Source organism: Passer montanus, unplaced genomic scaffold (assembly GCF_014805655.1).
Source record: "Passer montanus isolate IOZ18808 unplaced genomic scaffold, ASM1480565v1 scaffold5, whole genome shotgun sequence".
Classification (NCBI taxonomy): Eukaryota; Metazoa; Chordata; class Aves; order Passeriformes; family Passeridae; genus Passer; species Passer montanus.
In genome coordinates this window covers 5,787,362-5,805,129 of record NW_024369929.1, presented here as the reverse complement: position 1 = coordinate 5,805,129, position 17,768 = coordinate 5,787,362, and the positions used below count along the sequence as shown (strand labels likewise).

The following is a 17,768-nucleotide window of genomic DNA, read 5'->3' as shown; positions in this document are numbered from 1 at the left end:
CAGTGCAGACAGTTCTACACTATGCAAAGATAAAGATATTTGGACCTTCAAAATGTTTTTTTCCCCAGATAATTCAGATTTTCTATAAAACACTGCAATTAGTAGAACCCCTAGCACAAAATTCTACACTGTGTATCCCACTACCTTTATCTGTCCTTCCTCTTTGTTTCTTTGACAAGGCTGTCCACAGTCAACAGCTTTCCTGCCAGGGCTGCTGCTCATTCTGCAAGGAAATAAATTTTTGAACTTTCAAAAACATCCTGTGTGTCTTGCAACCTAGTGCAGTAGGAAGACTTCTAGAAATGTAAAACACAGGTTAAAAAAAATAACAGCGGCAATTATGTTAATACAGACTGATATGACTTACTGTCTTTTAAACACTCATATTACAAAGTTAAAAGCTTCTTTACAGGCACATGTTACTAAACTAATATCCATATTTAAAGTAATCAAGCTTTCAGTTCAGTCTCAGCAATAATATTCCTAAACATGTTTTTTTCAAACAAACTCAAGAAAAAGCTGGAGTGAATTTCAAGGCTTGAGTGCTGCTGCCATCTACATGGCAGGAAGACTATAAACCAAAACAAACAACAAAAACCTGTATGTTACATTTACTGGTCAGAGCTGTAAGTCTGCATATCAGTGTGATGATAGAAAATACAGTTCTGAAACTGAACAGAATCTTTTACTGCCCTGAGTTTCTGTGTGGAAAATTCACTGTGATTTAGGGTAGGATGTATGATTTCCCTACATACTTATTATCAAAAAATCATACATTATTTAGATAAATTTAAGAATAAATAATGAAAATAATCACTATTTTACTACTTTTGAATATTGTTAATATTTTTCTGATGAGCATTATTTTTTCAAATCCCCCCCCTCCATAAAATGAAAGAAAACTGCCAGCTGATGTAAAACTGGAGGCACCAATGTACTTAATGAAACAACATATACTTACATATACTACTTTCTTCAGTAAGGCTATTTTTCACAACTGTCTTATTGAGAGTACTGCAGAGGAAGAAAACCAGGTTTTATTGCTGTATTTGCATGGCACAATGTAAATTCTGTCAGCATAACTCTGTATTCTGAAGCTAAACCTTGACTTACATGAAAGAAAAACAAAAATGTAATTGAACTTGTACCACTAAGATATTTTGTCAAATGCACAGTTTGCTCTAAAAAAACTTTGCAGACATTTGCTTAGTTTCAGAATCTTTGACATTGTTTAGGAACTCACACTGCTTCACCTTGGCAGCTCTGTTTGTACTCACCCACCACAGCCACATCCATCAGAAGACAGGGAAAGTGTTCTTGCTGTGATGTGCCTCTGTCTCAGGCACAGCTCTCAGACACACTTTAGACCTTCCAGCAGGTGTCATTCGAAAAACAAACTTCCCATGGGCCCCAAGAAGACAATCTCAGGTTATTGTGTGAATTTTATGTTGCATCCCAGTTCTGAACTACTTCTCCAAAAGTAAAATTGATGAATTTTCAGTTTGGGGATCTACGAATTCAAACAATATCCCAACTCAAATGCTAACAGTAATTCTAACAGCTTTGTCTAGCAGTTCAGACTACATATTCAATGAGGAAGAAAAATGGGGAAGACCAGTCCTTGAACTTCCTTTGCATCCTTTTCTCTTCCAGGAAGTGTGGCCTGCAAAATCCAGCAGAAATCTCCAATACAAGAAGGGTTCTTTATCTTCACAGATGCCCCATCATGGATGTGGATGCAATGCTATTCAGCACTGGGGCAATGACTCTGGCATTTGTGCTGGAGCTCACTGTCCTGTCTGCCTTCAGAGAACTTGTTCTTTCAAAAGAGCAAAATCCTGGGCAAAGGTAATGCTGCTCACTGAACTGTCTCCTTCTTTTCTGAATTTTCAACACTTCAGCTCAGCCAGACTTGTAAAACCATTTCCCTTGTTAATCTGCTGCTGTTTGGAGCTTGTAGTCCTATTGCATAGTGTTTTTGTTAAATCATCTCTTTATTTCAAACACTGAATCTCATCAAGTCCCACGCCAATGTGCTTTGAAAACATCTTTCATTGGATTAGGGAAGGGCATTTCTCCACAAAATACAACCCCAAAATGGAAGCAGTTTATTACAATTATTAAATTCAAAGCATGTAAATGGCACAAGAGATTTCAAAATATAATGTTTGGATTTGGAGACATAAATGAACAGCTCAAACTTTAGAGAGGTTTCCATACAGGAATCTAAATCAGTGACCATTCAGTATGATCAGTCAGACCAAGTATGAATCATTCGGAATACTCAAAATTCCTCAAATAAAAGAGATGCTGAAAAGTTTTGATTTTGTCTTATACTAAAAGCAATAAGTGTCTTTTTTTTTTTTAAATAATATAATGAATTATATGTGTAATGTAAAAAAATGCTTATAGGATTTGAAAGCCAAAAGGCTATGTTTAAGTAAGACCTCGCACATAGCACTCTAAACTTCAATTTCATGCTCATTTCTGTGTGAACTGTCCCACACTTCCACTCTGGATTGCTTGGTCCTCTGGTCTTTGCACTGAGGCCAGTTCTTGCCTTGGCACAGCCTGGGCACACAAGCAGTAGTGCAAACATAAGTGAGGAGACACAGAAGCCTGAGGCTGGAGTGGGTCTGACTGTGAAACCACACCTTGAGCTGTACAGGTCACTGGACCCTGTGAATGCTGTATAAAAAATAATCCAAACAAACCAAAACACCAAATTCCTCAAGGAGTTTAAGTATCCATGAATTTTCCACCCTATATATAAAATTTAAACAACTATTCAAAAGTATTAGCATACCATTCCTTTTGACAGGTGTCCTTCAGAGTAACACAATAGAAAATTGCCTTGGGACTTTGTTGTAAACTCCATCTCCATAAGCATGAATGCAGTCATACATCAGACCACACTCATAGAAAATGCTTCTTTAGTTTGATTTTCAAGAAACTATTGCAGGAAGTTCATCTGTGTTTGTGTATTCAGCTCTGAAATTGCCACTTTGTTGCAAAAAGATTTTTCCGAGTGAGTTCACTGTGAGCACATATTATAAAGTTGGTTGTTTGAAAGACATCCAGAAGACAAGGGGAATATATTTGCTTTACTGGGAAATAAATGTACCTAATAAAAAAGTTCCTGCCTTACCTTACTGATCCTGTAATGATAATTAGCAGAAAGCACGCACAAGCATGTGCCAAACACCGATCATCACTGCACAAACCATTCCAGAGGGCTGGCTCTATCGGCAGGCTGCTGATGTGCACTGCTTTGCAGAATTAAAGACAAGCAATCAAATATCATGTTGCACAAATGTAATTGCTACTACAGCAGTTGTGGGTGTTATGGCCATTGCCAATTCCTTGAGTTATGAGACCTCCTTGAACACATGCATTTTTGAAATATCTAGATGAAAGAGTTTTCAAAAGAGTTGTAATCCTGGCCCAAGTGAGCAGATGCTGATGCAAAGCAGTGATGCTTGTTGTGAACAGACTTTTTAATGTCCATGGAAGAAACTGCTGCAACAACTGGATGTCATTGTTCATATGGAAGAGGAGCAAAGGAGGGAGATGGGTCCATCCTTTGTTTGCAATTTGTTCTACTGTCTGCAAGGTTCCTGTAGGGCTACTAAGTTCTGTAGGTATATTTACAATTTTTTTTTTACCTCCTTGATGTTTACAACTCTCATTCAGCCACAAAAGTTAAGAGGAGGATATATGTTAGCTAAAGACATGTTCTGCTCTCAGTTGTGTTGTGCAAGTATAAATGCATCAATGATATTATTCCACACATCTAGCACAAGAAATGCAAGAATGAAGCCACAGCACACAAGTAAAAAAGGTATAGCTGCTTTTCCCAATGAGCACAAATTGATATTAAGTGAAGTATATAATTTCAGAAGAGGACCCCAATGGGCTTCTCCAGTTCCATACTGGTACTACCTTTCTACAGATGATGGCAATGGCAGTTTTTAGAGAAAAGGAAAATTTACATCCTAGACATGGCCAGATTTGTTATCAATTTCCCATTGTCTCAGAATGGGAAATTGATAACAAATGCACAGAATAATATCAATTGAAATTGATAACAAGTGCACAGAATACTCTTTGTTTTTTAGTTCTAAACATTCCATGTTTAATTCAAACTGTGAATTTCTATTTTCAGTAAAAATAAATTTTCTGATTATTTGAAAGGCATTTGGTTTCACTCAGTGTTAAAATGCTATTGATAAGAAAAGTCATAAGGAAAGAGGGAGAAAAATTTAAATTTTATGTATGTAAAACAATACTAAAATTGATATAATTGTTTAATGGCAATCAAAGTTCTAAAGATCACTACATAAACAAATGAATGATATCCAAAAATGAAGAGTTGATATTTTCTATATTAAAACTACTCAAATTTATGTAAATATGTATGTAAATCTATTAGCGACAGGAGCGTAAATTGAAGCCAATAAATCAGCCAAAAGAAGCTGATCTTATGGAAGGTATTTTTTCTGAAAATTGATTGTTAAAGATACCATAATAAATACAAAAAGCCATTTCATGTCCACCACACCATATATGTCCTATTTCTTGGTTGTCCTTCTACATCTTCCAATTCTTTCATCTCAGTGTTTTTCTTCTAGCACACCTTACAGGAGCACACCTTAGATATCCAGGGATGTTGCTTCATGTCATCTGGAAAAGAAATGCATGATTTCTTAATGAGTTACAATTTGAGGTTCAATGATTTTACAATATGAGGTAATAGCTGAAACTTTGTTACTAAAATATAGGTTATTTTACAGTCTTTTTATAAAGTAACAAAGTCTATAATTTTTGTAATGGAATAAAAACTTTCAGCCCCCTCATATTAGTGTTAAAAGGTGCAGAAATCAACCTTCAGAAGACTGTTCACATTATATTTCACATACCACAGGAAGCAATATGGAACCTGAAAGAGCTCAATAGAATGTATGGCATTCCTCAAAACTCTTCTCCTGCACAGACTTCTGCTTCTTCCTTTCGTTTTAAAGGAAAGTGCTCCAGTGGATCAGAAGAAAGATAATTTCTGTTTTGAATTAATAGGGTTTTATGTTTCCTATGCAAAATTCTCAAATTATATATATTTTCTCTTAGCAGAAATAATCCTACAATAGCTGTAAACAGCAGCAATGTTATATTTTATTTTAATCCTGTCAAGGCATTTTAGAATTCCACAGAAAAGCTTTCAATCACCAATTTTTATCCTCATAATTTCTTTTCATTTGAGGTACGGTAGTATTTGCAACCTGAATTTTAAATATTATTTGCATTAGAAACACTGCTCAAACAGGTACCACCACACCTCTCATGACTATATGAACACTGAGAAAGCAGCACACATTCTTTTATTCCCATCTAAGGACTATCTTGTAAATTTATCATATTATCTGTGATCTTTCTGTCTATCTGTATCATAGACACAGAGAGGCATTTTCTTGATGACTATTAGGCAGTCCTCTGAGTCTACAGTTTAATTTACTATTAAAAAAAACCTAAAAGCAAACAAAAACAAATCACAAATCAAACCAAAACATACGAGCCATAATTCGAGTAACTCAGAACACTGATAGGATACGATACTACATCTGTTGCAGTGAAATTATGATTAATTCATCCATTCCTATGCTGGAAATTCTAGAACTTCTTTCTGGAATAATTCCTGGGCACTGACATTTCATACACAGTCCCTGAACCAGCAGTGCCTGTGACCAATGGACTGCCCCTACATTGCACCTTCTTCCTCCTCCAGCATCTTCACCAGCAACAGCCTCCAGCACCCCTTTCACAGGTCAGTCCTCATTTACTGCCTCCTGCTTTTCATGAGCATGCAAACACAGAAAATCATTACTTTCTAGGGTGCTTTGTACCTGGAAATTTACTGAATATTTACGTTTACATTCTGCCTGTGTTTTGATCAACAGCCATAGATAAAATCAGCAACAATGCTGATTTTAAAAACACTCTACAGTGGATGGAACTTGGAGCTGGTAAGTGAATATTTGATGCAGTAATTATAACTTGTTTGATAACAAGATAGTCACATATTTTAGTGCTATATTTTTAAGCACAGTATGACTAATAATACATTTTTTTTCTATTTTCTGCAGTTCTGCCTCTCACACACTATTTTGGGGACAGTCAGAGACCTTTCCCATTTTTGTGCCAAGGTCTCTAAATAGGATAAGCAATTAAGCAAGACTGTGAAAACTGCTTGGATTTTCCCTATTATCTGTTATGCACCCAGGATTATATTCTGTCCCGAAAAGTGAAAGACTGAAGACAGAAAATTTATTATGTGCAATGGTTTTGGAATGAAGGGATGGGAGAGATCATGAGCTGCAGAAGGGACCAGGCAGAGACTGTTTGATACTACAGGCCATAAGCATACATGGGTTTTACCATTTACATGGTTTCTATCCAAAAGATGGAAAACACTATACTTTCCATCTACAGCTTCCAATTCAATCTTCCATTAGTGAGGCTCATTTTCCCTCTATTACCAAGTGAAGTAATAGTCTATTTCCTACTCTACTGCAATGTGTCTTTTGGGGAAAATAACAGGGAAGAGGCATCTGTGACTACATGGTTTCTTGTGACTTCAGCTCAAATCTATTCCTTTTTCCCACAGGAGCTGCACTTGCAGAACTGTCCTTAGTGGGACTGCCCCAGATATGAAAGCTAAGACATCTCAAGCTGTGTTTAGTCCTGCTACAGTCCTCCTAGAAAAAATCCTCTAACAAAATTCAGAGCATTTTCAACCCCCTCAGGAACCATTTCAAGCAACTCCCTTTGGACAAGATGATCTTCATCTGGGATGTAAATTTTTTACCACTGTTTCTACAAGAAAATTCAGGTGAATAGCTCAGACCTAGAAGTCTAACTAACACATCCACGGACACTCACTTTCAGCTTCTTTTTCAGTTTCCTTAAATGTGGAAAATTCTTATTGTAAAATGGAAAACTGCTGGGAATATTTATTTAAAGAAAGAAGTACTTTAAGGGATAGTGAATTCTTTAGGGGAGATTGATATGACTAAAAGTCAAGTTCTACAGAAAACTGTTGCAATTCTTATCTGATTATTATGTTCAAGGCCAGAGCAGAGACAAATTTGAAAAGCCAAGGCTTTGCATGTCAAACAGGAGTAGTCCTCAGCATGTGGGGAAAAATGGCAGTGATAAACCTACTATTAGGCATCTGGGAGAGAAGCCCAGCATCTCCTCTGTGTGGGGCCTAAAATAGACAGGAACCACTATCACAGATAATGGCAGCCTGTAGCCACATGAAGGGAGAAACTAAAATCCATTTCACTTAGACAAGAAACTGCAGTCTGATATTTACCTGTGTCCATCACTTGTGAAAAGTGTTTACTGTGAATTATCCAAGAGAAAAGTGCAGGTTGAGGGGTTTCATTACCTATCTGAGAGTAGTTCAGATCACACATTAAACATAAGAAATCACAGGTAAATCTTGGATTGGTGTCATGGGTAGTCAAATGGATTCCTGCGATTCATTTGAGTATCTGCCTCCTACAATTTCTGGAGACCAATGCACAGAGCAGTGAGAACGTGTGCAGACAAAGAAAATTGGAAAGTAAAACAAACAGAGCAAGCTTCATGTGATTTTTGAAAACAAAGATCACTTTGGAAATAAAACTCCTTCTAATGTCAATGACAGAGACTGCACCTTTCACCACCAAAAACCACAGTGTACAGATAGATGTGTTAATGGCTGCTCCACAGCCTTCCTGAATCTAGAAGCAGTAATAAAGAACTCTTTCTAGCAATTGTTGGAATTCCTTCCAGATATATTGTTATATTTTTATATTTTCACCTTTTCCTCATCAGAAGAGATAATAAAATAAATATATTTCTTAACATCACTCTTGCACCTATGACAATAACTTTTAAGTGAAGCACAAGAGACTCTTTATAGATTTATTAATAAAAACTTGTAAGTTTGTAAGTTTGCCCAGACTTTGAATATGTGTAAGAAAGATTCTTAAGTCACAAGTTACACCAAAGGAAATGCTGACCTCCCAAGCGCTCTCAGGTTCCATGATTCAAAGGTAAAGCACCTGAGAAAATCACAGCCAACTGAATGTCATATTATTGTTTCAATGTTTGCTACTAAAAGTAAATGGTAAGCTTTAAGTAAATGTATTGTGTTACCAAATCTTTCCTTTCAAACAAGCACTTCTGTCAGAAGTGTCTTAATTTCTTATCACAGAATTTCATCCGCACAAGGAGCAATAAATAATTCATGTTCCTAGCTCTTTGTTGTGTGTCCCTGAACTGCACAGAGCTGGAAGGCTGACAGCTGTGTCAGGACAAGCACCAAAGATCTGACATGACAAGTGACTAACAAGTTTCTTTCAGTCTATAGTGAAAGAAGACAATGGCATAAAGTGCAAAAACGAAATCCTGAAACAAAATGAAACTGTTTCTTTCTCTTTACCTAAGTGTTTGCTATGAGCTTATTTCCGACCCATAACCTCTGGTCATTTTATAGTACTGCCCAACCCCCTTTACTCCTCACATTCGCCTGGCCATTTACGCCTGTCCACGGATCAATATGAGCAATTCTTGGAGAAATACGATGTCTCCATGACAACCAAGCCACAAATTCTCAGTGGAAAGCAGTGAGACCAGTAGTGAAATCTCCTGAGGTTTTCAGACCTATAAGACAAGATGTCTTAAAATGCAGGAATGGACAGAAACAAAAGCCAGAGTAATTCATTGTTTATTACTAGTTTAATGATGTCAGATGGACCGACTGGAACTCAGTTTTTAAGTTTGGATGCTTTATCAACATGAATTTTTGCCAGTCAATATTCACCTCCTGAAAGGCTTTTATTCTTTCCATTGCTTCATATAGATATGCAGAGTGAGGAATTGGATATGTAAGTTCCCATCCAAACAGGCACACTTTGCCAGAGAGAATTAATTTAAGGTTAAAATTAGTGTTATCTTTAAGGTACATTAATTCTCCCCTGAACCCTGTAGTGCTACCTTGCTTTAATCCTTTCTCACTTCAAAACTGATCAAATCTTGGACCATCCATAATTCAGCCCATAATTGTTGTTGAAGTGACTACAGATGGTTTCTTAAGGAGATACTAAACACCACAGATTGTCAAACCTGTCTCCTTTCTGAGTAGATTACCTATTTCTTTCTAAATCTCATGCTGGTTTCTGCTGGACAACATTGAGTCCAAGTCTATGTGGTTTTAAAATGAATAGAGATTTACAATTCATTGGTTTCAATTATTGTAACATATACTGGTGTTCATTTCTCTGGAAAAGATGAGAAGGGAATGTAGTTCAAATCAGGTATATGACAGTAGTTGAACTCCCAAGGAATCTTGGAAGAGTGGAGTGTGCTGAAATATAATCCCCCAGACATGGGTCCTATCCGGGTTCTGAGATGACTTAGGGGACCTGACATGGATTTCAGACTGCACCCTTTGACTGAAAATTAAATCTCAGCAGTGTTCCTTGGGGAAGGATCAGGGGACTGTTGGCAGCTGCCCCCTGTCAGCACAGGCTGCAAGATTTGGAAATCTCTTAACTAAGCTGACAGGCCGCAGAGACGATGAATCAAAAATATGATACACGGATCAGCACACAAAGATGCAGGAGGGTACAGAGAAACCAGATAAAACAGGAAGGAAAATACCAAGTGAAGAAAGATGTTTAACTCTTTCACTAATAAGGACTGTGTGCAGGTTATGTGTGTGGTGTATATGGGTCAAGCTCACAGTTTGCTTAAAAGATCTTGGTATTTAGTCACACAGAATGTTTTTAATCAGCTGTGACTCGATACAATTTATATTTAATTGTTTCCTTTTTGGATTCATTTAATAAATTTTGTAGATGTTCCATAACGAGAAAGATAATGAAACTACATGAAGATAAATCTTTCGGTTACCAAAAAGGATGCACTTTATGGATGTTCCTGTATTTAGCTGAATCAATGTTAAGAGTCATTAAAATGAAATAATGATTGTGAGCTGATTTAAAGGAAAGAATCAAGCTATTTAATGCCACCAATTTGCTTTCCTCCAGAGATACGGTGTTTGAGTGTCCACTGCTGCATTCAGCTGCAGTATATACAGTACTTCTAATTTTTCATAATCTCACGCTACCTTCAAAGGGTCAGACATTGTACATATATTAAGTAAGCAGTGTAGTCCAAAAGTAATTATAATGAACTAGTAGTGTCAGCTTTCTTTTTGGTCATAAAGCCTTTATCCTTTTTCAGACCTGAACTCCTGATGAAAGAGGAAAGGATAACAGCTCCACACTGTGACCCCTGGAGGTGACCATTAATTTGACATTGCAGCTGCTAAAAAGGAAACAGCATTACAATCTGCTTTTTTTACAGACCCAAAAGCTGTTTCAGATTTATCACTTGATACTTGGTAGTTGTCTTTAAATGCCTCTCACCTGGACTCTCAGACTCTTCCAAGACACATCTGTCAGACGTATCCTCCACATCTTGGAAGTTTGCCGACTTGGAGCTCTTGTCATGCTTCAGCACACTGACTGGAGCAATAAGAATAAAACACAGGGAGGGAGAAACGTAATGTATGCAGAAATCAGCACTTCCTGGCTTTCTGCAGAGCCTTCAATGCTGAAGACATAATTTGTAAACACAAATAACAGATTGAAAAAAGACCCCAGAAACACTAACTACTTATATGCAACCACAGGACAGTTGAAAAATCCAGAGACAAGAATGTATGCAGGGTGAAGTTTGAGGCATCAGCCTAAAAGGAGCTCCTTTTGAAGTAGTAAACCAGTTTTTTCTTACAGAATCCTAAAATAATGAAATTATTTAGACGTCATAAAAAACGCTTGTGTGTTTCACCAAAGAAGCCAGTAAACCACATAAAAGATCAATCAGATGGTTTTGTACTTACTGGAGTCATTCAGCAGGGAGAGAAATGGTGTATATTTTAAGATGAAAATATGTTGAATACAACAAGCTGGAATTTGTAAGAAAAATTACTCATAATTCCAAAATGCAGTGAAACCCAGACTGAGTTGCAGTTTAAGGATTACCAAATTTGGTTACATGTTTTACTTAACTGCTAAAAACATTTCAATTTCTGAGCATACAAATATTTTTACGGAAACAATTACCAGTCTATATATGACTTTTAAATTCACTTGGCTTTTGAACAAATCCCATATAACTTTTCTTGAGGAGAAGAGAGGTGCTTCCCTTGCCAAAGTCCATTTTCCTCTCTTCTGCTACATATCTCTACAAGGAGCCACAAATAGAGCTTGAAGATGAAGTACAATTATAAGTGTTATATTATAGATTAATAGCACAGTAAGGACTAGTTCTTGATTTTTCTGTCCTGTTAAAACTCTCAGCTGATCCTATTTCCTAAGATAAGTAGCTAGAAAATTTTTTTGTAATATCTAGAAAACTAAGCAAAGTTCCAAACTTCTAGGGGATGGGGATACCAATGCCTATGCACAATCTCCATGTTCTTCTGTCTTCTTTTCAAAAGAGAAATTCCTTCCCTTATAAATTTTGATAGATTTATTTTTTTAGACCAAATGAATATTTGCTGAAGGATTATGTAATTTGAACACCTATTTAAATTTTCCAGGATTATGAGTGAATCAACAAGGCCTCAGGGCAGTATGCAGACATGAGGAACTCAAAAGACACATATTCCACTTCAGTGCTCTCTGCTTTCCATGGGTTTGCAGCTATTGATCCCAGGTCACCAAAAGGTTCCATCATTCTTGATTCTCGCAGCTACACAGAGTCTGTTTGAAGCAATCAGGGCTTCAATACTATTGTGGAATTAGAACCTTGAAAATGTAATATTAAAACATAATATATAATAAAATCTATGACAGTGACATCATGCATTTCATCTGAAAAAACAAAAAAACAGAAAATTTTGCTTAAAAGGTTTGCCTTGGACAGCAACAAATCAGTATTTAAAACCCTGCCCAAGTAAAGCAGGAAGTGTTGACATGATAATCTGCATGGGGTGAGTTGACACTGAAGAACAATTACAGTAACAAATAACAAATGTTCTTTTTCACACATAAAAAACCTATCGTATATAAAGGAAGAAATATATTTAAAGATATCTGTGCTTTTCTCTTTTCACAACATTTAAATAATTTTCAAATACACTAAGTGAATATTTCCCCCTCAAAAGAAAAATTAGAATATACAAGTATTCATATTATATTTAAAACAAAAGAATTTTATGCCAAATTTTTAGAACACTTTTTTCTAAAACAGTTCTTCATACAGTGGAGTCAGCTGCACTGTGCTGACACATTGAGTCATTACAGCAGCATGAATTTAAAAGTCAGAACTACTCTGAAGTAGAACAATAGGAAAATTTCCTGTGATGAGAGAGAGAAAACAAAAAGTACAGCTACGCCTTTGGGGAGAAAGGAAAAAACCACAAGACCTGTCTGTTTTGGTCTGATGGTGATCACCAAAAATTCAGAATCAGCCTTTCAAAATGAATTGTGTATTTTTCCCCAGTCAAGAAGTTTCATAGTGAACCAAAGAGGAAAGACACATCCACAGTCCCAAGCAGGAGCTGGCAGAGACTTCTCTTACTGGAAGGCTGTTCTGCAACTGCCTTGTATGGGACTAAAATAAACCTGCTCAAGTGCTCTGCTCTTTCCCAGGCCATGTCAGCACAAGCCAGATAATTTCAACTGACCAGACAACACAGTACTGAACAGTGTTCTTAGTGAAGATACCAGATTTAGCTGAGAGATAACTCAGAGCATAACAAATAAATCCCAACTAGAAGCAGATCCATACACAGATGAGATACCTCACAAGGAAGGTGTGGAATGAACAAGAAAGAAACCAAGACAGGACAGCAAGATGCTTGGACAAAGCAGGAGGATTTCCAGTCGGTGTATCTGAGTTGATACTGCAGAGATTTGGGGAAATCTGGGAGAGGATGGAGAAAAAAGCCAAGAAATAAGAAAATAAGAAAAGGAATGACAGGCAGAGCTCAGGCAGCTGAAAATGCCAAAAAGCATGAAACACTTGCAGTAATAGCTGGTCATTAGGAACAGTTTAAAGGGAGTGGGAAACGAGTGGAAAGGGTTTTCATGGGGACAGAGAGACAGAATTCTGGACAACTTGTGCAAAAACAGCTTCCAAAGAAGGTAGTTCAGCAAGTGTGAGTGAAAGGAGGGGAGTGCTTGTTTCAGAAAACCAGGAGACAGGCTGGGATTGGGTTCCTGATGCAAGGAAGAGAAGTCTCCCTCAGCCCTGTCACCTGCTCAGAAGTGCACACACCTTCCTAGGCAAAACCAGGCAAATAAACTTCACAAGACCCTGGTTTATGAAGTTACATAATAAGTGCATGCAGTGAGCAAGAAAGGAACCAAGGCAGAGACCTTCAGATCTTTCTTTTCTGAAACATCAAGTTATATGCTCAACCGGGAAAAAAAATTAAAAAAAAGAAAAATGGTTTCTTAAAAATATCATAGAAGAACAAAGGGAATTGAAAAGTTAAAAATAAGTGAAGTACAGTCTGGCCCAAATAAAGAGTGAAAGTAAAAATGGCATTATATAATCAAGGAAAAATATAAAAAAAAAATCTCAGCACTAACACCTACTTTACTGCACGTTCTCTTAGGAGAATAGCATTTTATGTATAAATATCAATAGGAGAGTGTCTGAATTGCTTATACTGAGGATGCAGATGGAATTTAAGTTATTTAAACATAAACAGTGTCATCTTTATTCAGAAGACACTCTGTCCTACTTTGGGTTTAAATGGACCTTAAAATTACTTTTGCTTCCTTCTGAAAGGTAATCTGTGTCGTCAAAGTGACATAAATAGAGTATAAATGAGCCCCAAATCTATACGAGTCCTAAGCAGGTTAAAAACTATTTCTGATATTATAACTCCAATAACATTTTCTTTCTATTCATTGCAGTGTCATTTCCATTGTCACATGGGCAGTAGAGATTACCTTTCTTCGCATGGAAATAAGGTAAAAGCACATATTTCATCAAAGCAAATGACCTTGAACTTAGCATATAAAAATGACATAAATCTTCATTGCACAGGATCAATCTTGAGAATTGTAGTACTTTTTTCTGATGCTTCTTATTGAGCTCTTAGAATTTGTTTACTGAACTTGATACCCATTTTCTTACATTATTGAAACAGAAAAAGTCATTAATATAGATATGGGATTTAGAATAGTAAAGCAATGTCATAAGATAGTAGCATTTAATGAAACATTTATGTATCTAGTTTCAAAATATTTCAAACAATGCCACACAATAAAAGCAAATAATTTCCAAAAAGATACTGGTGATGGGTCTTTAAAGAACAGTCTTTGATCAAACTGTTGAAACTGTTCTTTGTGAACACAGCCTAATCATGAAATACAGCAACAACTCACCATAACAATTTATTTCTACATGTTTAGTTGAAGCTCTGAGAAGTCTGATTCCACTCTGTAACTATCCTACACTGAAGTTTAAAAAACATGCTCTGCATACCAATTTTTAGACAGCATACACACTGGAGAAAGAAGTTTGTATAACTCAGGCAAATAAAACATTTAGCATTTTCTGATAAGACGCCTGTGTTATTGATAAGGTGGATTAGTGACTTAAAGACAGTCTGTCTGCAGGGAAAACAAGAACTTATTTGTCATTCAAAATAACTGGATAGGGCAACAAAAATTATTTTTCATTCGAAGACGTTAGGCAAGAGAGGATACAGGTGATAAATATACTTAAGGTTCAATAGGAATACAAAGCAACCTGAATCTAAATAAAAGCGCATGGAAAAAAAAGTTGTAAAGGGAAATAAAATGGTGGCATTTTTCTATTTTTGTAAATGGATAAAACAATTGTGCTGCAATGTCACTTCTGAACTGTTTGGCTTCTAAAGGCACTTACTGTATTATACCTAAGAAGTTTGATGGAGCAATGAATGCTTTAAATACTATCTTAAAAGCACATTTCATAGACATCATAAAAATGTAACAAAGTTTAAGAGCAGCCATATTTGCTGAGACTAAAAATTATCAGTTTAAGAGTCCAACAACCATAAAATAATACTTTATCAGAAATTTCTCCTAAAGTCCAATCTGAAACTCAAGGAATTACAAAGAATTTTTTCCCCTCCTGTAATAACTCACAGTAGATATGTTTCACAAATTTGTTCAGTTTTTCTTCAAATGTGTAAAGAATGTTCTGCATCCTTTACATCCTACACCCTAACTCCCTTTGACATGGCAAACTCCATAGTTTTCTCACACAGGGAGCCACCTCATTTTGTCGGCCTGCCTATTCCCTGTTGGCTTAATATACAACTTCTTGATTGAGAAAAGGCACAGGTATGAGCCCAGGACACTCTTTGCATAACCCCTGTGGCTGAAATCCTTTGTTTTCTCTCTTTTCCAGACTGGCAGTTCCTAATCTACTTTGCTTTCTCCACGTATTTCCAACCAAAATAAAAGGGTAAGATTATTTCACAAATACTACAAGAAAAGCAGAACATATCCATGGGCTGCCAAGAGAACTATCAGCAGAAGCTCTGCAGTCCCAGAGGCACAGGAGAGGCGGACACGGAGGTGCCACCGCAGATGGAGCTGCCCCTGTGGTGGGTGACGCTCCCGCCCAGCAGGGTCCCAGCAGGCAGGAGTCTGCCCGGGTGGGGCTGTGCCCCCGGTGGCACTGGTGCTGAGAACAGCTCAAGGATCACTCACAGGTTTGCCAGGTGACACTCCCTGGTATGGTGCTTGCCTTTGTTTCCACACCAGGAATGCTGTCTCAGCTTGTGATCCAGATTCATTCCTGAGAAATTGTTATCTTGCTTTTTTTTCCCCCCATCCTTCTTTGCAGAAGATTAATCCTACTCAATCTAGATTCCTGTCCTCATCCTTATTGAATTGAACCATATTTTCTTTCTAGGCCATTTCTCAGGCTCCACAAACCAAAAATTCATTTCACTGACAGAAGACATCAGATGCCGGTCATTTCATAAATTTTAGTGTAATTTGAAAAAATCTGCACAGATGTATGTTTTGTCATTTAATAGAAAATGGATGGTTGTTATCATCTGATGATTAAATTTCACACTGGCTCAGTTTCCATTACATTTTCATTAAAAAAAAAAAGAATATATTAACCTAGAGAAACACATTATTATTCTGAAGTGAATGCTGCAGTACATGGAAGTTGAAATAAGCCAGTATGGAACCAGCCAAACTTGAAGGTCCTGTAACTTGAATCCATTACAATGAATGCAGAAGTAAGATCTGATGGCAGAGCTCAGTTTGCAGAACAACCAACCCATGTGCCTGGGAAGCCTGAGCTGGCTCTTGCACTTCAAAAGCACCTGCAAACAGCTTGTGCCACTTGCCAAATGAATTGCAACTAAAGAACATTTTTTCTTCTGTATGTGAGAAAGGTTTTAATACATAAAAAACCCCTCAAAAGTCCATTTTCCTCTCTCCCTCTGTCTATGAGGGCAGCATTCCTCCAAACAGAAAAATTGAAAATTTCAGTGATTCTTTCCCAATATACCTTGAAGTTTTATTCATCCTGAGGGACTTCTCTACTTCTCTCAACTAAAATATAATGGCATGTAACAAATTATGCTCTCAAAGGACATCCCATTTTTGTTTCATTAGTGCAATGAAACATTCACTCAATTTTAAAGCAGTTGTCTTGATCTTAGTTGTGATTTATAGCAGATTCTGTCCATGTATTCTGTGTAGTATATATTATAAAACACCTAACTAGTTAAATTTGTCTCTGTGGGTTCTGCTGCAAGAAATAAAATACTTTCCCATAAAATTCCACACAGCATCTACTGCACAGCTCTGAAGCACAAGCTTCTGTAAAACTTAGGAGGATTTTAGAAAGGAAAATGCAACCCCAAACTGCCTTTTATTAATTCTTCTGTTGTTATATACTGTTTCTTCTTCTCAATGTCCTCTCTGGATAGAAAGCCTAAATTTCTCTTTTCCAATTTCCCTAAGTGTGTCATTTAATCAAACATGATGTCAGACTGAATTATTTGATTAACATTGTTTATCCCTCTCTCATTTTTTTTCCAACCAGTAATTGGGAGACAATAGGGAAGAAAAAATGGTTACAGAATTAGTAAAGAAAGCCAAAAACTGCTAGTTACTAGATAATCAGTCTCTTTTTAAATTAAAGTATAAAGCATTTCCTCACCTATGCAAATTTCTAAAAATATCACAGAATATGTTGAGATCAAAGGGACCCACAATGGTCATCAAGTCCAACTCCTGGCCCTGCACTGCACCATGCCCAAGAATCCCACCCTGTGTCTGACAGCATTATTCAAACTCTTCTTGAGCTGTCTGGGGCTGTGCCCACATCCCTGGGGAGTCTGTTCCAGTGCCTGGCCACCAATCACCAAGGATAAAGAACCTTTTTCTACAGAAATACAGCAAAATTCTCCCGTTTCTGTAATTTAGACCAATGGTGCTGCAGAGTACACAGTGCAGATGCGAATCCTAGCACTGTGTCAGTAGCACCTGCAAAACCAACAAAGAAATACTTTCTATTTTTAAAATTGCATACTTGACATTATTATTTTCATGATAGTAGATTGATTTGGTATTCAAATATAAAATCATTAATCAGGAAGCTTGCAGAGGATTCTGGTTTAGTTCCTTTCTACAGAGAAATTCTTGCTATAGATTGCATCAATTTGCTTTTAAAACCAA

At 36.8% G+C, this 17,768-nt stretch overlaps 1 protein-coding gene across 4 annotated transcripts in view; it reads right to left on the bottom strand.

The window, feature by feature from the left end:
* Window positions 1–2,048: 2,048 nt before the first annotated feature.
* The window catches only part of WDR72 (WD repeat domain 72), a 102,699-nt gene continuing 86,979 nt past the window's right edge, over window positions 2,049–17,768 (bottom strand). For 2 of the 4 annotated variants that reach the window (XM_039723591.1, XM_039723593.1), the window contains exons 18-19: window positions 10,476–10,574; window positions 2,049–4,683 (exon numbers count right to left, since the gene is read on the bottom strand). In XM_039723591.1, coding sequence (XP_039579525.1) covers window positions 4,628–4,683; window positions 10,476–10,574 — 155 coding nt within the window. In that variant the 3' untranslated portion in view covers window positions 2,049–4,627. The remainder of the gene's footprint in view (window positions 4,684–10,475; window positions 10,575–17,768) is intronic. The other 2 variants (XM_039723589.1, XM_039723590.1) reach the window with 2 other exon arrangements.